Source organism: Poecilia mexicana, unplaced genomic scaffold (genome assembly GCF_051168715.1).
Source record: "Poecilia mexicana isolate PSO_F unplaced genomic scaffold, ASM5116871v1 scaffold_4, whole genome shotgun sequence".
Classification (NCBI taxonomy): Eukaryota; Metazoa; Chordata; class Actinopteri; order Cyprinodontiformes; family Poeciliidae; genus Poecilia; species Poecilia mexicana.
The window spans coordinates 31,794,557-31,818,991 of NW_028263373.1; the positions used below are offsets into that span (position 1 = coordinate 31,794,557).

The 24,435-nt window shown below is 39.5% G+C and overlaps 1 protein-coding gene across 1 annotated transcript in view; it reads left to right on the forward strand.

The window, feature by feature from the left end:
* The window catches only part of nfic (nuclear factor I/C), a 41,734-nt gene extending 22,202 nt beyond the window's left edge, over positions 1 to 19,532 (forward strand). Inside the window, exons 4-13 of the mRNA XM_088005209.1 lie at positions 2,799 to 2,982; positions 3,231 to 3,305; positions 10,702 to 10,776; positions 11,497 to 11,629; positions 12,633 to 12,754; positions 15,482 to 15,595; positions 15,732 to 15,889; positions 17,792 to 17,954; positions 18,478 to 18,566; positions 19,389 to 19,532. Coding sequence (XP_087861335.1) covers positions 2,799 to 2,982; positions 3,231 to 3,305; positions 10,702 to 10,776; positions 11,497 to 11,629; positions 12,633 to 12,754; positions 15,482 to 15,595; positions 15,732 to 15,889; positions 17,792 to 17,954; positions 18,478 to 18,566; positions 19,389 to 19,409 — 1,134 coding nt within the window. The 3' untranslated portion in view covers positions 19,410 to 19,532. The remainder of the gene's footprint in view (positions 1 to 2,798; positions 2,983 to 3,230; positions 3,306 to 10,701; positions 10,777 to 11,496; positions 11,630 to 12,632; positions 12,755 to 15,481; positions 15,596 to 15,731; positions 15,890 to 17,791; positions 17,955 to 18,477; positions 18,567 to 19,388) is intronic.
* The last annotated feature ends 4,903 nt before the right edge of the window (positions 19,533 to 24,435 follow it).

The following is a 24,435-nucleotide window of genomic DNA, read 5'->3' on the forward strand; positions in this document are numbered from 1 at the left end:
AATTTTTTTAAAAATTGAATTCGGATGCATTTTTTATTCAAATTCTGATGGCACATATTTACTTCCATAGATGTGTTTTTGTAAAATTTCTTCACTTGACCTGAATTTTTAAACAGGTAAGAAACAATTTCCCATTATAATGTAGTACCGTATTTTCCGCACTATAAGGCGCACTGGATTATAAGGCAGACCTTCAATGAATGGCCTATTTTAAAAACATTTTTCATACATAAGGCGCATCGCATTATAAGGCGCATAGAATAGATGCTACAGTAGAGGCTGGAGTTACATTATGCATCCACTCGATGGAGCGGCACTAAAAGGAATGTCAATAAAACAGTCCGACTCCGGTCGGCGAGGAGACCCTTCTGCGACTGGGCTGGGGCATGGCCGGACGATGGTCACCCTTCTCCGTTCGCGCACAGCATGTTCGTGGAGAACGTGGTGCTAAATGACCTGCAGACGACCTGATTCTAGACAGTCGGTAGGTAGATAGGTCAGTCAAACTTTATTAATAGATTACAAACCAACGTTCTGACAACTATCCCAGCATGCACCGCGTGCTTCTTCTTCTACAGGCGAAAATGAAGTCGGCGGCTGCTTACCGTAGTTGCTAGACCTGTTGTGGCTCAATATTGGTCCATGTATAAGGCGCACCGGATTATAAGGCGCACTGTCGGCTTTTGAGGAAATTGAAGGTATTTATGTGTGCCTTATAGTGCGGAAAATACAGTAATTCTTTTTAGCCACATGATTGAGCCAAATCCACATTTATCTTTGCCAGCCAGCAACTTGTCTAACCTTTGACATACCTTGTCTAATTTCATCCCCTTACAAAAAAATCCCATGAAAATCACATGTGAAAGTCACATGTGCCACTTTCACATGTGGTACATGAAACCTGCACATGTGGTTCACACAACTTTTCACATGTGAATAATGTGTGAATGATGTGAATCACATGTGAAAGCACATCTATATATGTGTGATTTTGGAACGTTTCATGGTAAACCCCATGTGATTCCCATGTGATACACATTTTCACATGTGTATCACATGTGATACACATGTGATTCCCAACTGTAGCATATTTGCAAAAATAATATGCTGCAATATATATCAATGTAAATGGATTGTGACCAATAAGGTCAATGGGCTAGTTTTCTCAGAAGATAGATACAACTCATGAAGGAGCAGACAGACTAGAAGTTTGCAGTTGCGAGTGCCTTGTATTTATAGTGAGGAAAATTATATAAATATTTTCAACATCAGTGAAAACATTCCAAAAGGCCATATAAAATTGCATAAAAAAAGAAAACAAAACAATAAACAAACAAAAAAAAAATCTATCAATCGCAACGTTCCAAAATTAATGAACCCATACCCTTCAGTTCATCCACCCCAAGCTGGGGTTGGATAGAGGTCCCAAGGCAGTTAATTTTAAAGTCCTTGGTGTAGGTCACGGGCTGACAAAAGTCAGATCAGAGTGGGGACAAAATTGTTCATTGGCTGCAAGGAGCCTCCTACCAGACTGGCAGGAGAAGCAGAAGTCTTCGCACACCAAAAGTGCAATCTTTCTTGGGCTCTAGGCCTGGACTTTCAGCTTGCCATCAAAACCTGACCTGATCTGCGGTTTATATCTCACACAAATGGGTTTTTTCATCTCATCTTGGCTCATAGAAGTTGGCTCCTGCAGCTCTGCTCCTTCCAATGCGTCCTAATCTTTCATAATTCCGCGCTCCAGCTAATATACCCATAGAAAGGCTGCGGTAACACGTGTGACCCTGTTACTGAACAGCGACTGGCTGTTCAGTAGTCTCGCGGGGATCGGTGATATTATATTAGAACTATTGAACTAACTTGAACTATAGTGGAAAAACCAGAGAATGAGGGAATGGAAGTTAAAATTCGCATGTGATACACACGTGATTCTCATGTGATACACACATGCCTTAGGACAACTGATGAAAATTAGACATGTGATCCCCATGTGATACACATGTGATTCCCATGCCATACACATGTGATGCACATGTTTCCACATGTAGCTAACATGTCATGTCACGTGAGAATTATGTGATCACAAGATGTAAGGAACATTGAACACATGAACAAAATACTTGACCATATGTGGAAATGTGACCCACATGTGAAAAATCACAACCACATGTGGGAAATGGGAATCACATGTTTTCACATGTGATTTTCATGGGATTTTTTTCATGGATTATGTGAACCATATGTGGAATGTGGAAGATGGGAACCACATGTGAATACATGTGATTTTCATGGAATTTTTTTGTAAGGGTGCAGAGAATTCCAAGTGTAAATGAACCTTACAATCCTTCATGTCTTTATAAAGTAATGTTTTTTGGCCATAGTATGATTTCTATACTGATTTGTATACCATAACATGATTTGTATATACTCCTCTGTATTTTGTGTCATTTCACTTTCACACTGTTTTTGCATGAAATCCTCTTCAAATACAACATTGGCCTTTTTCTGTAAGGAAGGGGTGCAAGACACAGTTTAACTGTGAACATCAATAAAGGACACTTGTTCACATTGGGTGCAATAGTAAATTTATTTTCAGGGGAGGTGGCAGGGTCCCATGAGGGAGGGGTTGTGGGTGCATTGAGGGTGTTGACCTGCAGTTTTACTTATCATTACATCTCCATTTAGGGCGGTACTGATACCATCCAGTTATCTCTTGATGAACACTAATACAAAGTTATGGTTGGCTGTAGTGAGAATAATTTCATTCTTTGTTTATGATTATAATCTGTTTATTCCAGGTGTGGAGGTTAGACTTGGTGATGGTTATCCTCTTTAAGGGAATTCCTCTAGAAAGCACAGATGGAGAGCGTCTGGTTAAGGGAGGCCAGTGCTCCAATCCTGTTCTTTGTGTCCAGCCACGACACATCTCTGTTTCTGTGAAAGAGCTAGATCTCTACCTCGCCTTCTATGTCCAGGAGAAAGGTATCTACAGTCACCCTCACATACACACACACACACATATATATATGTATATATATATATATATATATATATATATATATATATATATATACATATATATATATATATATATATATATATATATATATATATATATATATATATATATATATATATATATATATATATATATATATTATTATTATTTTTTATTTATTTATTTATTTTTTTTTCACACACTTTTACATTCTGCCTTCCCTTTTTTTCAGAGGCAGAGCAGAGTAACAGTCCCAGTCGTACTGGAGTTGGCTCTGATCAGGAGGACAGTCGGACAGCAACTATAGGTAATGAATCTCCTTAAGAAAAATTCCCTCCATATAGCTTGTTTGCTACAGCAATATTTGTGTGTGAAAACACACTGTAGATTTGGTGTCGCATTAACAGAATATTTTTTGTATTTGACCGGTATTTTTTTTTAAATCAACGGAAAAAACTGAAGCTCATCTGTCATTTTGTCACCCCTCACTACTGGTTGAGACGTGTCGGACACTTTCAATTTTACACACTTTGTGGAGGTAAATAAAAGAAGCAATACAAAAACATAACTTCTGAATACCATCTCTGACATGGACAGTGAAGTAAATTAATCTTGCTGACTGGGAGCTGACAGCACGATGAAGAGTTATGATGTGTTCTCACCAAACGCGTTTTAGCAATCAGGCATGTCTGCTTTACATTCAAAGTCTATCTGGAGGCGTATTGAGGGTGTGTTGCAGTGTGCTTCGCTCATCTAGCACTGCACGATTTGAAGCATTCTGAGCATTTTGAGCATTTGACACACGTCAAGTGCGTACGACGTGTCTAACACTGGAGTTGGAAAATCAGAACCAACAGGTAAGGCGCTCATACTGTAACTTAAGTGGAGATGATTCATTTCATCCTTCTGTCAGTGGTTTTTATCACTGTAGAGAAAAAGTTAGATATGTTCATCTACTTGATTAATATGTGATGGGATCTGAATTGTCTGTTCAGCTTGTTCAATATTAATTAAACCACATAAAAATTAATTGCAAAATTAAAAATTGAGGGATAAAAATAAAATATGATTTGATGTGTTCAGTCAAACAGACAATAAAAGATTCTAGTGACCTCTGATATAAATACCTGAAATATTTACTGAAACCTCTTTGAGCCAAATGTGAAATTAGGCTTTTATTGACTCTCACTACATGGGTGGACAGCAAGAATTGTAATGAAGAAAAGGGGAGAAATTCGTAGGGGTTGTAATACTAATTTACAACAGTATATTTCTTTTCTTGGTTAATTTATTTAAGTTATCGTTTAGAAATGAATACATGGATATTTTAAATCTTATATCCATCCATCCATCCATCCATCCATCCATCCATCCATCCATCCATCCATCCATCCATGCCCAGACTTCCCTCTCCCCAGCCACTTGGTCCAACTCCTTTGGGAGAATCCCAAGGCATTCCCAGGCCAGCTGAGAAACATAGTCCCTCCAGCATAGCCTGGGTCTCTCCCTTGGTCTCTTTTCAGTGGGACATGCCTGGAACACCTCACCACTGAGGCATCCTAATTAGATGCTCAAGCCACCTCAACTGGCTCCTCAACTGGCATTGACAACCTTGCAGCCCCAGCTCCAACAAGCCACTGTAAAGGCACATAACATGGTCCACTCAGCCTCAATGTCCTCCACTTCCCCCAGAACATGTTCAAAGCTCTCCCGGAGATGGGAGTTAAAGCTCCGTCTTAATCTGTGACCCAGGGTGTCCTGGTGCCAAGTGCACATATGGACACCCTTATACCGGAACATGGTATTTGTTATGGACTGTTGACGCTGCCATCTTTAAAGGGCTGGAAATGCCGACTAGTGACGAAGGAAAAACAACACAGCCTTCAGTTTTGTTTGGCCTGAGTGCAGTGCTCACCAGAGCAACCTGGGGCCTTTTATTAGCAGATTGCGCCCACCTGTGTAAATTGTGTAAATCTCCTCCCACAACAGGAAGTCAACAAGAACATCAGCAATAAGATTCAACACTCCCACTTGTTCTTATGTTGACATTTACATTTCTCTTTTTTTTTTCCATTTACATTCCAAAAACAAAAGATGCAAATTTGTCCATTCTCATTTTAGTTGCAGGCTTTGTTAAAATATCAGCCACCATTTCTGTTGTTGGACAGTAAGAGAGAGTTATTTTTCCATCACTGAATGCTGATCGAATAAAGTGATATTGAATGTCAATGTGTTTGCATCTTTGGCAATAGACCGGACTTTTAGAAAGAGCAATTGCGCCTTGATTGTCCTCAAAAATGGTCACAGGTGCATATTCACATCCAAAGTCCATTCCATTCATTAGATTCACAAGATAAATACTTTCCTGTGCTGCAGAAGCCAAATCAATATATTCAGCTTCACATGTAGATAAAGAAATTGTGGATTGCTTTTTAGACTTCCAGGAAATAATGGGTCCAGTTTCAGATAGACTAAAACAGTAACCAGTCATACTTCGACTGTCCTTCTGGTCTCCTGCCCAGTCTGCATCACAGTATGCCACAAGTTTAAGATTTAGATCATTTTTCCTGAAGCGTAATTCCTGATTTAGTGTACATTTCAGATACCTCAATTCATGCTTTGCTGCAACCCATGTTGTTTTCTTTTGGCTCAGACAAGTATTGAGACAACTCACAATAAAACTTAAGTCTGGCCTAGTGCTCATCGTTACATAGATCAAACTCCCCACTACTTCACGATACTTTTTATGATCAGAGGTTGACCTTCACTACCAAACTTCAGTTTATTTTCACATGGGGTTGATCTTGGTTTGCAGTAGTCATGTCAAACCTCTCCAAGATTTTCATGATGTATCTTTTCTGGTTCATTTTTACTTGACCATGGTTCTGTGTCAAATAATTTCCTAGAAAATATTTAAGTTTTCCAAGGTCTTTAATTTTAAACTTAGCAGCCAACATTTTCTTCACACTTTTGAGTATTTGATCATTACTAGCTGCAATAATAAGGTCATCAACCCAAATAATCAAGATCACTCTCTCATGCTCATTTTCTTTACTATAAACACAATAGTCAGCAGGGTTCTGCACAAAGCCATTTTCAATAAGGAAATCATGTAACATTTTATTCCAATTTCGTCCTGACTGTTTCAGACCATAAAGTGACTTATTAAGCTTACAGTTAAGCTAATTTCTCTCTTGTCTCTGTTACCACCTCAAATCCTTCAGGTTGTTCTAAAAATATCTTGCAATCGATAGGGGCGTGTAAATATGTCGTTTTGACATCCATTTGGTGCAATTCCAAATCATATTGAGCAACAAGCTGCATTAGAACACGTACAGATGCCATATCAGCAGTCGGGGAAAAAGTCTCATTATAATCAATACCAGCAACCTGCCTATAGCCTTTTGCTACATATCTGGCCTTATAAAGTGTCTCAAATCTGTTTTTGATTGCTCACTTTCAACTTTCTTCTTGAGTAAAATATTCTCATTTATGTCATCATCAGTCTGAGTGTCACATTCATTGGTACTTTTTGTGGTAAACTTTACCAGCCTATTCCTAAGTACTCTACCTGTGTCTGGATAAAAAAAACAAGATATGCAGGACTAATTTTGTCATAACCAACAAAAATTCCCTTTTCACAACGTGGATCCAACTTTTTCTTGTCATATTTATATGCATAACATTCAGATCCAAAAGTCGTCATTTTGGAAAGGTCAGGTTTCTTTCCGGTTAACATGTAATATGGAGTCTGCTCAACACGTCTATTGTAACATCTATTACGGATAATAGCAGCCGTCTGAACTGCATATGTCCATAAATCTTTAGGCAGTTTACTCTCAATTATCATGCATCTTGCCATTTCAAAGACAGTTACCATGTTCTCTCAGCTGTCCCATTCTAATGGAGAGAATAAGGGGTTTCATGTCTAATAGCATTTTGACTAAGCAATGATTGGAACTCTCTTGATATAAACTCAGTTCCATTATCTGATCTTATACATTGGATTTTCCCATAAGGTGCCAGATCTGCAATAAACTTCTCTGTCCCTTTAACAATATCACTCTTAGCTTTCAGAAAATAGGTAAAAATAGCACCTGACTAATCATCTGTAGAAGCATCTTTAGCAGCTGGCTCTATTAGTCCAGCCAGATCTGCATGTACAAGATCTAGTGCATCTTTAGTTTTTTCATCAGGATCTCTACTCTTGGTCTGAGCAAATTTACCCTTTATGCATACTTCACATTTCAGATCAGGTTTTTCAGTTTTACCTATACTTTTCATTCCATCTGCAACACCCTCCAACTTTGACACATCATCATAGTTACAGTAACCTAAAATTTCATGCCACGTTTGGATGTCATAGCAGGCATCAATGTCATCTGTAAGAGTATTTCAATAGAACAGTCTGTCATAACCATAAATATAAAAAGCCGTACCATTTTTATGGATGAGCCGGTTCTGTCCATCTTTGAAGATGACTGGCGCTCTTCAGGCAGTTGCAGCTTTAACCGAAAAGATGTCCTGGGAAAATGACGGCACGTATAAGATGTCCATTAACATCATCTCCACAATTCGGCCGTTGCTGTCTCTCAAGCAAACTCTGGCGATGCCTTTCTTCAGTGCAATGCCACTGGCCCTCACGCCATCAGCCAACTCCAAAATATGGCTCTGAGGCTTAAAAGTCGAGTTGAAATCCTTGAATTTTGCAGCGTCTGTCATGATGTGCTTTGTTGCACCCAAGTAGACCATGAGACCCTTCACCTTCGTGCCATAGATCTGGGCATTGTCGATCTGCTTCACCTTGAAAGCAAACGTATGATCCTCCTCATCCATTGCTCGCTTGAGCTTGTCTCGCCTTTTCTGCCGACAATTAAGTCCTTATACGTGGCGCTCTTGCAGAAACTATACCACTGTTTTGGCTCTCTGCGCTCGCCCGAGGTTGAAGGACAATCCAGGGCTTTGTGCCCTCTCTTGCCACAGTTGTAACAGGTGAGTTTTATACTCCAATTGTCTCTTCCTTTAACTTTCATCACACTATTTTCAGCTGAGCCAGCAACACACAACTTCTCTGTGCTCTCATAGCTTCTCAGCTTCGTTTTAAATTAGGCAAAAATTATCTTTTCATCACTCTAACATAAACAGAGAATGGTTTGATCTCATCAGGCAGGCTTTTTAAAGTCACTGCTGTCAGCAGGCCACCACTTAAAACTTCTCCTGCATTACGCAGCGCTGTGATTGCAGTTTCTGCTCAGATAATATAATCAGTGACGTTCTCATTGACACCTTTTTGAAGAGACGTCAGATCCGTATACAGACTAATCAATCATGGCTTACTCGAACCAGCATAGTGATCTCTGAGGATCTTTAAGGCATTTCTGCCATCATCCGCAGCATCTCTCATGACAAGGGAAAGGCTCTTATCGCCCAAGACTTGAATTAATTCTGCATGCGCCTCTTCATTTTTGGTGGCGTCTTCTTCCGCGTCATCTGGTTCGCCCTTCAGTAATATGCTATGCTTCAGCTCAAGTAGACGTAAGTGGGCCAAAAACTTTGTGTCCCACAACTCATACTTCTTTTAATCTCCGTCAAAGCATAATCATTTCCATCGGCTTCCAAAATCCTTCCTGGGCCCGTAACCTGTTGATGCTGTCATCTTTAAAGGGCTGGAAATGCCGGGTGGTGAAGAAGGAAAAACAACACAGCCTTAAGCTTCTTTTGGCCTGAGTGCAGTGATCACCAGAGCAACCTGTGGCCTTTTATTAGCAGATTGCACCCACCTGTGTAAATCTCCACCCACAACAGGAAGTCAACAAGAACATCAACAATAAGATTAAACATGGACAATCCATGGCGAGCCAGGAACTCTAACAACAGAACACCACTCAGGTTCAGATCAGAGGAGCCACTCTTCCCAGGTCTCACTGTCATTGCCCATGTGAGCATTAAAGTCCCCCAGCAGAACAAGGGAGTCTCCAGGAGGAGCACTTTCCAGTACCCCCTCCAAGGACTCCAAATAAAGGGTGGGTAATCTGAACTGTTGTTTGGCACATAAGCTCAAACAACAGTCAGAACTCATAGGCGGAGGGAGGCTACCTTCATTTTCAATGAGGTAAACCCCAACGTACAGGCACCCAAGATGGGAGGCAACAACTATGCTCACTTCTGCCCAGTGCCTCTCACCATGAGCAACAAGGAGACTGGCTCCAGAACCAGAACCATGTGTCGAGGTCAGACCGACTATTTCTAGCCAGAACCTCTCAACCTCACACACTTGCTCAGGCTTTTTCCCCACCAGAGACGTGCCATTCCATGACCAGTGGCGCAAAAAGTGGGTATGCAGTGCATGCAACGCATAGGGGCGCAGCACCAGAGGGGGCGCCAAAACCCCGTCTGGAGGGTGCCAATTATGTTTTCCCATACACTTCAGCGCGCCTTACGCTCCTTCACCTCACGCACATAATGAGGTAAATCTAGCGCGAGTTTCACACTTAACATATCCTCGCCTCGGTGGGGGGGGCGCGATTTATGTTTTCGCATCCACCTGAATAATATGCAGTTGCGCCACTGTCCATGACCCAAGAGCCAGTTTCTGTAGCCAACGATCGGATCGCCAAGGTCCCTGCCCTTGGCCACCACCCATCACACACTGCACCTGATCCTTTCGGCCCTCCCACAGGTGGTGAGCCACTGGGAAGGGGGACCCACATCTCCTCTTCGGACTGTGCCAGACTGGGGTCCATGGGTTAAAGTTTGGCCAGCAGGAGCTCGCCAATGTGGCCCACCGCCAGGCCTGGCTCCAGAGTGGGGCCCCAATTACCCGTATCTGGACGAGGGAACATTGTTTCCAATGGTTTTGCTTGTCATAAGGAGTCTTTGGGCTGCGCTTTGTCTGGTTCCTTGCCTAGGACTTGTCTGGTTTGGGTGATAGGTCACCTAAGCCAGATAGGTCTTGGGTGCAAAATGCTAGACCTGTTGTGGGTCAATATTGGTCCATATATAAGGCGGACCGGATTATAAGGTGCACTGTTGGCTTTTGAGTTTAATTGAAGGTTTTTAGGTGCGCCTTATAGTGCGTAAAATATGGTACATAAATTCTTTATTTGTATAAGACAACAAAATTGATCTCAGTGCACATAGAAGGTTAGGCTAGATCATAGCAGTTTCCACAGGATTGTCATTTAGCTCAGAATATTTTATTGACTGTCTTTCTTCTTTCTAACAAACAAGTTTCATGCAATATTTAGGTGTGATTTTGACCCATTGTTCTACACAAATGGTCCTCAAATATTGAAAGTTCTGGAGGTCCTTTCTATGAACACTGACATTCAGCTCTTTTGATACTGTTTTTCTCTGAAACTAGTTAGGAGTTTTCTTGGCTGAGTGTTTGGGATCATTGTCTTGCTTGAAACTCTAAAAACATGTCATCCTCAAAGTCTTATCAGAATGTCTAGTACATCTTCCGTTCATCCTTCTTTCTGTTCCTTAAACCTCTAGTCACAATCCAGGTAAGTTGTAAACTCCAAACTAATATTTTTGAACCTTGTAGCGCAGATATTTTCTTCAATCCCATGTCCAATAATTGAAGAGTAGTAAGGACAAAGTAAAAGGTTGAAAGTCTAGTGTGTGCATGTGTGTGTGTGCATATATTTGCCATTTCCCCAGACTCACGACAGTCTTTAACTGACTGTTTGTTTCTGCAGATGGCCCAGAGTTCCAGGAAAGTTTTGTGACTTCAGGAGTCTTCAGTGTTCCTGAGTTGGTCCAGGTCTCAAGAAGTAAGTCTTTTTACCTGAGCAGGGCAGTGAAAGTGAACTGTCCAATGTCTCAGCATGGGTCAACAATCTAGAGGGGGAAAAAATAATGATTAATATATACTGCTCAAAAAAATAAAGGGAACATTTCACTTTAATTTTGTGTGTGGCTCCAAATCCAGGCCTCCATTGGTTAATAAATTTGATTTCCATTGATGATTTTTGTGTGATTTTGTTGTCAGCACATTCAACTTTGTACAGAACAAAGAATTCAATGAGAATATTTCATTCATTCAGATCTAGGATGCGTTATTTGAGTGTTCCCTTTATTTTTTTGAGCAGTGTATTAAGCCAGAAATTTAGCATGCGAGAAATGTCAATCAACAAATGCCATGGAACCGTCATCATGAGATAAATTGATGGGGTTTACCTAAGGTAGCCATTTCTTTTGGTAAACTTTAGCTCTTATTATTTCATTCTCATTACACTATTCACTTACTTTCTCCCTAGCACTCACTTGTGCTTTAACCTTCCATTACATCCCATTTAGTTATTTAAAATATTTTTTCTTTTGAGCTCTTCCTTTAACTCCCAAAAATTTGAGTCTTGAACAACACCAATTAAGAAATATTCATATCCAAATCTGAACGTAAAAATGATCCAAAACATCAACAGTTTGGGTGTAGAAGTTTCAGTTTGTGTCTGAAGAGAAGTCTGAAGAGAGTTTTTTGCTTCTATGTGTAGCTCCAGTAGTTACAGGAGTGGGACCTGGTTTCTCTATTGGGGAGCTTCAAGGTCATCTAGCCTATGACCTTAACCAGTCCATCAACCAACCGGTCAGCCTGCGACGGTCACTGGCCAGCACATCCTCCAGCGGGTATGCACACACAAAACATGCATCTGAGTTCACTGATTATAACTGTATAATATAATCAGTTGATTATATGAGTTGATGCTGATTATATTTTAGAGTTAAAAAAGGAAAACTCAGAATCAAGGGACTCATCTAGCAAGTTTATTAGGTTGTGCTTGAAGTCGAAGAAAAAACAGAAGATGGGAGCTGAAGTAAAGCAGAATAAACATGTTGAAAACAGGAGAGACCACACCCTGGAGGGGAAACCTAAGAGACAGATAGCTTCTTCTGTGTTTCTATGTTGACTTTTTGTACCTGCTTGGCATATATCATTTCTCATCAGTGATCTAAGGGAGGATTTATGTGGCATTAGTGAAAATATGCAGAGTGAGACATATTAATTAATATATTAGCATTGAAAAGGCCTGTGTTAATTTTAGATAGGCTTGCATTAGTTTTGAATAGGCATGCTTTAGTACTGGATAGGCTAGCGCAGGGGTGGGCAATCCTGGTCCTCAAGGGACGGTCTCCTGCAACTCTTAGATGTCTGCCTGGTCCAACACATTTGAATCCAACAGCTGAATCACCTCCTCAGTGCAGTCAGGTTCTCCAGAGTCCTGCTAACGACCTCATTATTTGACTCAGGTGTGTTGAAGTTGAGATGCATCTAAAAGTTGCAGGAGACCAGCCCTTGAGGCCTGGAGTTGCTTGCATGCTTGTAGGCATGCAAGCTAGGTGCTTGCATGCCTACACCAGTCATCTCATAATTTCTTCTTTAAATAAATTCTTTTATGAAGAAAAATGGTTGGCATGCAATATCTATGAGCGACATACATTAGATGCATTTATGTGTGTTCTTTTGACAGAGTTTACTGTAATCCAACATGTCTACTCATAAATAGGACAGGTTTGATATTAAAAGAGCAATTTTATTTAGCAGGACAACACTTACGCATATTTATTGTTATTGTTCAAAAATTTTGAACAGTAACTTAAGTCCAGAATGATTATACTAATCTGTTTGTAGGAGTAAACGCCTTAAGTCCGGCTCCATTGAAGAGGATGCTGACAGTCCTGGAGGGGAGTATTACAATTCACCTGCATCTCCTGCTAGCAGCTCCAGGAACTGGACTGATGACTTGGAAGGAGGTAACACAATAAGCAACATCTTATTGGACATAGGTACCAGTTAGCCTGAGAGACAGACACTTAAATTGTTTTATTTTCTGTCAGCAGAAGAATTTATAATGCCCCTTTTCCACCGGCTCAGCTCGGCTCGCTTTCAGAGCTTTTCCACCTGCTTTTTTTCGGGGCTGGCCCTGCTTTTCAGGGCCCTGCTTCGGAGCACGGCCAGCCTGACCAGTCTTGTGTGAAATTCTATTCCCCTGTGAAAATCTGTTCCCCCTGTGTCGGGAGCGCGCATTGCAGCCAGAGAGGCAGATCTGGCGGATCTGACCATTTTCATGGCGCTTCTGATCAATTTCTCGGTAAAAACAACTCATATAATCATGTCAAGGTTGTAACATTCAGTTTAATCAGCTGCTGTTTAAAAAAGAAGCAATAACAAAATCGTAAAATAAAGGTCTTGTGTGGAGGTGTTCTTACGGCTGTTTTGTGTTGTTTTATCAGCTACCTGAAATAATCTGTTCCCCCTCTATCTCATAGGAACGAATTAATTTACCAGCAAGTCTTTGTTTATTCCTCTCATCATCAACAGTAAGTCCTGAGAATTTGGTAGCATTTGCTCTTTATTTGCCAAAGTTATAAGGGGGGAACCATATATTTTAGCTGATTTAAATAATCTGTTCCCCCCTTAACATGAGAAGAAATTAATTTACCAAGAAGTCTTTAACTGTGCTTATTCCTCTCTTGATGAACAAGAAATCCTTTGATTTTGGTACCATTTGCACATTATTTTCCAGAGTCATTATAGGAGAACCATATAATTTAGCTACCTGAAATAATCTGTTCCCCCTCCATAGCACGGGAACAAATTAATTTACTACCAAATTTTTAACTTTATTCCTCTCTTGATGAATAATAAATCCTGCAACAGATTGCTTCAGGTGGATAAAGAATTTGGTTCCCCCCTCATAACTCTGGCATATAAATAGCAAATTTTATGAAAATATCAGGACTTATTGTTGATGATGAGAGAAATAAATATAGTTAAAGACTTGCTGGTAAATTAATTTCTTCCTATGTTAAAAAGGGGAACAGGCTGTTCCCCCTCTATAACATATAGGCTGCTAAAATAGCATGTGTGTGTGGCTCCCCCTCATAACTTTGGCATAACTTTAGAAAATGTTACCAAAATCACAGGATTTATTGTTGATGAAGAGAGGAATAAGAACTGGGGGAGGGAGGGACAGATTACTTCAGGTGGCTAAAATAGTTGGTTCCCCCCTCATAACTTTGGCAAAACACCTGCAAGTGTTTTCAAATTTGCAGGATTTACTGGTGATAAAAAAAGGAATAAGCACAGGTAAAAATTTTGTGAAAAAAAATAATTAGCTCCCTTTTATGGAGGTGGAACGGATTATTTCAGGCAGCTAAAATGTTTGGTTCCTCTCTTTAACTTTGACAAATAATGAGCAACATTTTCCAAAATCACATGATATGTTGATGATGAGAGGAATAAACACAGTTAAAGACTTGTTGGTAAAATAATTTGTTCCAATATTACGGTGGGGGAACGGATTATTTCACGTTGCTAAAATAATTGGTTCCCTCAAGTAACCTTGGACAATAATGAGAAAATCTTACCAAAATCTCAGGATTTGTTGTTGATGAAGAGAGGAACAAGCAAAGACTTTCTGGTAAATTAATTAGCTCCCATGCTGTGGAGGGGGAACAGATTATTTCAGGTAGCTAAATTATATGGTTCCCCCTTATGACGTTGGCAAAGAGCAAATGTTTTCAAACTTGCAGGATTTGTTGTTGATGATCAGAGGAATAAGCACAGCTAAAGACTTGTTGGTAAATTAATTTGTTGCCATGTTAAGGGACGGATTATTTCAGGCAGCTAAAATATATGGTTCCCCTCCTTTAACTTTGGCAAATAATGATCAACTGTTACCAAATCCACAGGATTTGTTGTTGATTATGAGAAGAATAAACACAGTTAAAGACTTGGATTTAAATCAGTTTGTTCCCATTTTATGGAGGTAGAATAGATTATTTCAGGCAGCCAAAATATCTTTAACTTTGGGAAATAAAAAGCAACTGTTTCCAAATTCTCAAAGAAATTTCCTTAATCCAGTAATCTGCTATATTTTACATTAGAGCAGGATTTACCAGAAAGCCTACACGCTCATCTTTTCAGGAAGTCTTAAATTTGGTGCCCTGCTATCCAGCCAGCTTCCATTCTCTTATATCAGCAATGAAAAATTATAAATACACACAACGTCTTGGAAACCCATGTTTGGTGACTGACTTTTGTCAGGCTTAAGTGACAAAAGTTGAAGAAAGACCGATTCTCTTGGCGATTTAAAACAAAAAAACACAAAACAGCGTAAGAAGACCTCCACACAAGACCTCATTTATTTATTTATTTTAGGATTTTGTTGTTTCTTTTTTAAACAGCAGCTGATTAAACTGAATGTTACAACCATAGGCGTAACTTCCCGAAGGACTGGTGTGGACATGTCCCAACCAACTCTGGCATGAAGGGGACAGTCCCCACCAATATTTGCTGTACCTTTTTTTTCTTTATGTGCCTTCATCTATGTAACTCGGCACAGATGCCGAGTTACATACTGTCTTCTAACAATAGATGTTGTGGCAAAAGCCATATGTTATTGTTAAGATTTAGCAATGAAAAGAAATCTGCATGGTTTTAATATTGAAGTGTATATTTATGTTTTTGTGGTACAGGTTTGTCTCCCCCAGTGAAGAAGGCAGATCTGGACAGCCCTTCTCCACAGGAGGGCTCACCAAGGATGGGATCCTTCACTCAGCACCACCGGCCAGTTATAGCAGTGCACAGTGGTGTGTAGCACTCAGAGACCCTAACATTCTCTTGCTCTGCTTTACAAACACACCAGGTCTTCCACAGTCATACTGTATGTTACGTTTATAAGATATTTTTCTATAGAAATTTCACAAATATTTTATATTCTTTCAGGTCTCTCTAGATGTCCTCATCCCTCCTCATCGCTTCACTTTCCATCTTCTTCCTACTTTGCTCATGGAGCAATCCGATACCCCCCCCATCTGGCCCAGGACCCCTTGAAGGATCTAGTCTCATTGGCTTGTGACCCTGCAAATCAGTCCCCCAGCTCTGTAAGTTCCTCTGCATCTATAATCCAAATATATCATTTTGAGGCACTTCACAAAAAGTAATTTCAATTTAGTGAACAATTGGGTGAACTGTCACAAAGAGCAGTACACAGAACAAAATGAAACCTTGTTATGGAGGAAAGAAAAAAATCTTTTTGCCATCTATTGGTGGCAGCATCTTGGAGGCTGTCGGTAGTAGAACCATGGAGGCCGGCAGCAGGAACCTGGGGGCTGGCAGCAGAAGACTATAGGCTGGCAGTAGAACGCTGAAGCCCAACAGCCGAACCCTTGAAGGAGCTGCAGGATTGTAGGGCTGTGAGGTGAAGAGGACCAAGCTGAAACGGGAAGACGAGGAATCATTGTCCTGATCTCTGAGGAATGACTTGATTCAGCCTGCCCTTCCAGAATGGCAGTGGAGGTATCGCAACGTCAGTGACATCTGTGCTTGGAGGAGGAAGAGGAAACAGGATGCACTGAGACAGGAAGTGCAGAAGATGAGAAAGCATGGGTGAGGATTTAAATGTCTGGAGCAGAAGGGATTTATGCCACCTGCTGTTCCCACTGCACCTCCTCCTAGAAGTTAATTTGTATAACATATTTCAGCAACAAGTCAGTTCAAAGTATTTTAACAACACACAGTCACCAATTGTGAAACCAGTTATGTTACATTTTGTCAAGTGCCATCATCAAAATCATCATTACACATCAAATATATTGGTCAATATTCCAGTGATTGTGATTCAAAAGCAACTCTAATGGTGCGTTCACATCAAACGCGTTTGTCTTATTTACATTCAAAGTCTATGTGGAGGCGCATTGATGGCCCGTTGCCGTGCATTTGGAGCGTCCGATGCATCCAACAAATAGGCCGACAACGAAAAACAATGGCTAGCACTATTCTGACACACCTCCACATAGACTTTGAATGTAAACCAGACACGCGAAACGCGTTTGGTGTGAATGCACTATAAACAGTTAGCTTTTTAGCACTGATTTCAAGGAACTCAATGTTTCAGCTGTTTTGCTGTCCTCCAGCTTCACAAAGCCCAGAGAATGAAGGAGAGGTCTCCAGTCACACAGCAAATACAGTCCATTGAAACTTTTATGGGAGCAGGGTTTAACCATTGTCACATCTGCTAATCAGATTGATCCAGAAGATTGATTTCAAAAAACAATAAATCAGCCTAAAGGAGGTCCGGGATGTGACCTGAACATGTCCAATATGTGAGCATTATGGATCGTGATTTTCAGGAGATGGAGCGCTCCACACGCTCCATCTTCTTTGGGAATGGAATAAAAGTTAAGAGGATGGGGTGCTTCACGTTCCTCTGGAGCCCAAACATCTGTTGACCTTTCATGGTCTGCACACACCTCCCCCCAAGAAGTGAAAGCACAGCAAGTACTTGACTTCCTCAGGGAGCTCCCCCAGCTGCTGCTGACCAGTGGGGGACAGCAGACCATGAGGACAGGTCCACTCTTCCCCTTTCAGACATTTATGCTGGCTGACTGCAGCGAAGAGCCAGTTGAATCATTAGAGAGCCTTCTCACCCTGGATCTTGACTCTTCTCCATCTCCTCTGGTAGACTCTACAGGATACATTCATATGCTACCATTAAAAGTTCCATCCTTAGCTGTTTTTGAAAACACACTTGTTTAGGGATTATTAGATGAAATTATCTGTGTAGACAAAGTCGAGTTCCTATATTATTTTTTAAAAGTATACAAAAAAATCCCCAAAAAGTTATCTGAAATATGAAAAATGTTAGATTAGTATCTTGAATTCATTTCACTGCATGTAGCGTTAAAATGCTGCTTACATTTCTATGTGTCACCTGTTACTATTTAAAACCAGTGTTTTTCTGTCTCTTTACCAAAAGATAATTATACCACTCATCTGTTTTGCAGCTGAATGGCAGCACTCAGGTTAAAGTGCCCAGCCATTATATCTCCTCCCAGATGTTAGCGCCCCCAGGACCAGCATCCTCCCTCCCCAGACCAGCAGTTCCCACAGAGTCCAAAGCTTCTACCTCTGCCTCTGATGGGGGGGCAAATTCCCCTACATCACCCTGTAAGTTTCCTCACAACTATTTCTATACTACATGTCTACACAGAATGCATCTGTTTACATGCTTAGTTTTACTCTGCATGAACTACAAGGTTTAGGAGCAGCAATAACAGACTCATGGTCATAAGAGCTGTTATCTGACCTTGAGGAACTCTATTTGTTTTCTGTTGTATGAAGCAGGCTCTGATTTATAGTTAGAACCACGCAGACTAATATGAACTCTGGTGAGCCACAATGGACTGACATGGGACAGAAACAAAGATGTGTGAAAACATAACCACCTACCATTAACATGACAGGAGTATAACTTGATGTTATTTTTTTTTATTTTACTGTATGCGATTCTAACCAAATACCAAATTTTTCCCTTAATTATTCTTTCAGCAATTTAACTTTCAATCTGGAAAAATAAACTCAACCACAGAACCTCTTCTGCTTCACATATTTCAACAAGATCTTTTCCCTTAATGATAGAAAAACATTTTATTGGTAATACCACTAACATGAGAGTGTATAATTCCTTCAGCATACTCTGCTCCTGGGACCCCACCTGCCAGCCGGTCTTCCTTCGTTGGAGTCAACCCCCGAGACCCTGGGGGGCTGTACCAAGCCCAGGTCAGTACAGCTGTTTCTGCAATCTTGTATCAGGTTATGGCCTAAATTACTGATATAAAATAAATTATATGATTCCAGTGGTAAACCTGATGCTAGCAACATCAGCAGAAAATGATTGAATGGCTTCACCTAAGAAACGATGAAGACGTTGGTTGGTGTTGGACTGAATAGAAACCTTGACTGGTGGATAGCACTGCCTTCCAGGCTTCAGGCTGCAGAAACCTGAAGCAGAAATGGCTCAAATAAAACCTCTTGATTTATTCTGCATTTCATTTAAGAACTATAAAATGCATTGTCAGCTGAATTATTTGGATTTTGGAAGAACAAATAAATTTTTCTTTCTTTGAATTTGTTACTTTTGACTTTAGTTTGCAATTTTGTAGTATATACAAAAATACCTATCCATCAATGGATAGGTATTAGGATTATCCCCACCAGGGATAATCCTACACGCTTATCCCTGGTGGGGTCTTGAGCAGGGCTGGTGCCTATCTCCAGTGGTCAACGGGTGAGCGATGGGGTCACCCTGGACAGGTCACCAGTCCATCACAGGTCAAAATGCAATAATACTCTGAAAGAAAACATTTCAGTTCTGAGCAAGCATGTAGTGACAGTAATGCCTACCACTCTCTAGGTTGGAACTTGTAATAGAAATGTAACCATGTTTTTAGTCAGCTGAGTAAAGGCAGAGAAGTAAGAGTACACCAAATTTACTCTAGTCTTCATCTAAGTGGAATGTTCTGCTTCTGAAGGAAATCCCTGCTCAGGTCTGATCCGATTCCTTCTTGTTTATATCCTGACTCTTCTTTGTTTCTCTTCCAGTCTTGGTATCTGGGCAACTAAGCGAACTTTGGCAGAAAGCTGATGAAGCTGACAGCACGCTCCTGGAGGAAATAATCCCATCAAGGCACTATCAGAGCAGAAAATATGTCCAGTTTTCTAGGAATGCCACACCCTGGTCTCATGCATACATAAATATATATGACCATGTATTTATGTATGCTTCTCACAGGAGAGGACCTAGGTGAAAGGTGGATGCTGCTCAGCCATGTAGCGGTGCCTGATTGAACTCTGCTATATAATACTACATAACTGTCATAACTGACAGCTTCTGGGATTTTCACATGAAGGCTATGGGTTGGTTCAAACGTCAGATTGGTTTCTAAAGAACTATGCATCAACTCTGCAGGTTCTGGGAAGCTTGTAGGCCCACTGCATCCCAAGGATGGACCCTGTTGTCCCAGGATACATGTCAGCCTTTATTCCAGGCTGTCTGCTTTAAGTCCTGCTGGAGGCCTGTATACATCGCAGCTCCAACGACTGGAACCTCCGGTCCTCCTGCCTTCATCAATGCAGGTGCTGCTTTTAATATATGCAAACAAGCCTCCATTCATTTCCAGACTGACTAGAATGTTTCTATGTATGTTTGTTTGCACTTTTTAGTCATTATTGAGATGAGCTGAGTTTGTTTTTCATTCTCATCCATCCTGAGACAAAAGCTTTCTTTTTTTTTGACAATCATCAAGCTGAAGCTTTTAGGTTGCATTGCAAAATATTTAATATGATTTTAAGATGAAAACAAGGAGTGAAATAAGATTTATCTTCTTGCCTTGTTCAACACAACACAAGTACTTTTAGAGATTGAGAGGAAAAGCTAGTAAACTTCTGTGGATGTTTGGGATAACATGCTGGAGATGTCTGTTTCTATGGAGACATGGGTTTCTGCCTGAGAGTCAGGACCTGTTGACATGCAGCCATGTTTCTGGTTAATGAAGGTGATCAGTGTAGAAAGCAATGCAGCAACCTGCAGATGCTTACCTGTTTGTGTTTGTGCGTTCTCTTTCCTGCTCTGTTCTGAGGAGATGTTATGTTCATGTGTCTGTTTTGGAGCAGAAAGCCAACAGTGCACTATGGTCATATTGACCTCCCTTTTTTTGAGAAAGACTTGGTAGTGTGGAGTATTGTTAAGCCTGACTGTGCTCTAAAGTGTTTGTGGTGTGCAGGAGCTCTACATACTGACCTGAGGAGAGGAGGATGGTGTCTCTTTGACTTCTAGAAAGAGTATTGGGCTCTGTTAGGTTCTGGAATGGCCAACCTCAACCCTATGTGCACTGAATGTACACTGTATGGGACCTCAGGTTGAGTTTCAGACCAGAGCTGACATCAGCAATGGTGTAAGGAGGCAAGCCAGGACCAGGTTTTAAAGGCAGACATCGTTTTTCATGATGCTAAAAGTCTGGGGTCAGCTGTAAAATCATGCTTTAGTAAATTATTATTATTATTATTATTATTATTATTATTATTATTATTATTATTATTATTATTATTATTATTATTATTATTATTATTATTATTATTATTATTATTATTATTATTTCTAAATCGTGCTGCATAGAACAGCTTCTGGGATCAGTGTTTAATTTCATCAGAGTAATCCCCTGCTGTCTTTATGTAAAGGAGACTCAAATCCACATTCTTATAATGAAACTGAATCAAAGCAGTATTCTCATTATCTCTACTTCTACACTCTTTTAGTACATAACTCGGTAACACTTTATTTGAAGGGGGGTGAATAAGACTGTCATGACACTTTGATAAACATGACATAACACCTGTCATGAACATGAATAAACCTTCATGAATATTTATGACTGTTGTCATAAAGTGTCATTTGGTAAATTATGACACTTTTAATACAGAGTTGACATTATTCAACATGTCTTTGTTATGACAACTTGACATTAACCAAGAAATCATTACTGTTTAAACTTTACCTTTAATAACATAAAGTTACCTATTTTTTAAAGTGCAATCAGTAATACTTTTATAACAAATTTATATCAGCAATGATTTCTTGGTTAATGTTAAGTTGTCATAACAAAGACATTTTGAATAATGTCAACTTTGTATTAAAAGTGTCATAATTTACTGAATTACATTTTATGACAACAGTCATAAATATTCATGAAGGCTTATTCATGAATATTTTATATATATATATATATATATATATATATATATATATATATATATATATATATATATATATTTCATGACAGGTGTTATGTCATGTTTATGACAGTGTCATGTCAGTCTTATTCACCCTCCTTCAAATAAAGTGTTACCCATAACTCCTCATCACGTTTTCATTTGTTGCTATGGAGATCAAAACACTAAACATAAATAAACAAAGAAATACTTGTCCAGGACAAATAGTACAGACCCATTCAATAAATTAGAATATTATTGAAAAGTCCATTTATTTCACAAACTTTATCTGTAAGTGAAACACATTGTATAGATTAGTAACACACAGATGGATGTTTGAAAGCCCTTATTTCCTTTAGTAATGATAATTATCCACTTACATTTAATGAAAATATGACAATTAAAATAAATAAGATAAAATAAACATTTTAATACAGAAATGCTGCCTTATAGTGAAAGTATGTTTAATACTTGCTGAAAGGTTATTTTCAAAAGTTACTTTTGATCTGACAAATGAGCCTCATCGGAACACATACTACAAGTTATTTAATATGATTACACATTTGAGCAAACAAAAACTTGTAAAATTAAGAGTTTACCTAAATGTGTCCATCGGATGGTGGTGGGTTCTAGTAGAACTAAAAAGCACACTAAATGTTTCTGTTCGTAAAAGCCTCCTCAGACTTAGGCTTGGTTCTCAATATTTTGCTCATCATTTGTGTGACACAGAATGTCCTGCAGGTTGTGGTCTGAAGTTTAAACATAGTGTTATCTGTCTTGTCCTGGGCAGAAGTCAGACATCTGGTGGAAACCAGTAATACACAAGCCTGGGCCCCATAGCAACACTGGATCATAAAGGGTCTGAACATCTGGAGTATAGAACAGTTCACTTTGCTGTTCTATACTCCATGATGCAGCAGTTTTATTTCCCACCTTTAACATCTACAAACAAACTAAATTTTGGTATACCAGTGCACTTTATCTGATTGGAGCTGTTGTTTATCAGCTCATTTCATCTAGTCACTTTCAGTACGAGCTACTTAGTAGTGCTTTTTGTCCAAACCTTGCATGTTTTAATGCTAAAAAGTTATTTTGTACTTGCTTTGACAACCCATAATTTCAAATAATCTTCTTTATCAGGATTGTCAAACTCCACTCCTCAAGTGGTTTGTGTTCTGGATGTTTAATGATCATGAAGGATGACTGGTGGGCCTCTGTAGAGTTGGATTACATACTGAGGTAGAGATTCAGCCAGCTGTGTTACAGCAGGCTCATATCTAACACAACACTTCTCTTAGCAAAGAGCTGGACACCTTCGTTCTATAATACACTCCTAGTCTGTGTCCAAAGTGTGTCCTGTCGGCCATTTGCAGCCATCAGAATTAATTTACAACCTCCACTGAAGAATGGTACCAATCATTTGGTGCGTATTAAATACAGAACAGACAACCAAGGCCTTTCTCAGAGCACATGCAGTCTAGTTAAAGTCTTAAAATGGAAAAATACAAAGCATTCATCCTTTACAAACTATGTTTTGGTGCTTTAATTTAAATATCAAAGGAAATAAAACCACAAACATTCAGTAACTTTTTGTCAAAGAGTGTGGTGCAGCTGTTAATCTTAAATACAGCAAGATTTGTCAAAGAAAGAGTGACCCATATTCAGTTATGAGATTCAGAATTAAACTTTGTTCAAGAAAAGATTTTGCCTAGAAAATCTAGAATGTATTATTATTTCTGTTTCGATAAGGAGAACATACAAACCCCCATCATGTTTAGCATAGTCAATGATTTACATATCGCTGTTCTAGAAAAGTATGGCTAGCTTTTTCATCTTATTTAAATATTCAGTGTTTTTTCTATTATTGTACAGGTAATAGGATTAAAAAATAATCACCGTTTTAGATCTAATCTAATTTTTGGGCCTTCAGGCGCTTTAAACCTGATGATGGCTTGCATGGCAATAAGTTAGGACACTTCTAGTCCATGTCACCATGGAAATGTGGCTCTCTCACTGTAATATTTGTCTGGTTTGATCAGGGTTCAGATTCTGTCATATTTCAGAAGTGTGACCCAGTTGGGGCCCAGAACCACAATCAACAAACAGGCCATACAAAAATATTATACAGTAAATGATATGCCAGATTGGGTATTATTTCTGTGAACTTTTTTTTTTCGTATTTTCAAAATACTAACTTACCAGGAGAAATCCAGACGCGTTGCAAGGTTTATAGTCAGAAAATGGAAGCAAGTCGGGATGAAAATCATAACTGGTTAAAATATGGATTTGAGTGACCTGATCTGACTTTAAATCTTCTATATTTACTTATTAAATATTGCTTTTACTTTATTCATGTTGATAACATTACAAAACGTGATCCAGATCTATGTTTGGTGGGTTTTTTTGTATATTTTGATGGTTCATCATGTGAGGTGAAGTTGTGATAAAATTTCAGCGGTTATATTATACAAACAATTGCGATGCAATATTTTGTTTTTCTATTGACTAGTCTCAAGCTTTAACAAGCAGCATGAAACTGATTTGCCTCCTGCTGAGTTGTGCTTTTACCAAAATGTAGCCATCAAGTGTTGGAAGCCACTATGTGCAGATGCAGGACAGTGTCCACTACTTTCTCTTGCATGTCAAAGTCTCCATATGGATCTTGTCAGGTGCTACATGTAGAGAAAATCCATCAAATTTATTCTCACAATGATTCTTCCCTCCATGCACAAGTATGGACTTCCTACCAACTTCAATCTCAAAAGAAAGCCACACAAGAGTCACTTCCTTTCCCTTTGGTGGGGCTCTCGCCTGTTCTGCATGGTGATGGCACTACTGCTGTGCTGACCAGAGGAATGCATGGCCTTGAATAATATATCCC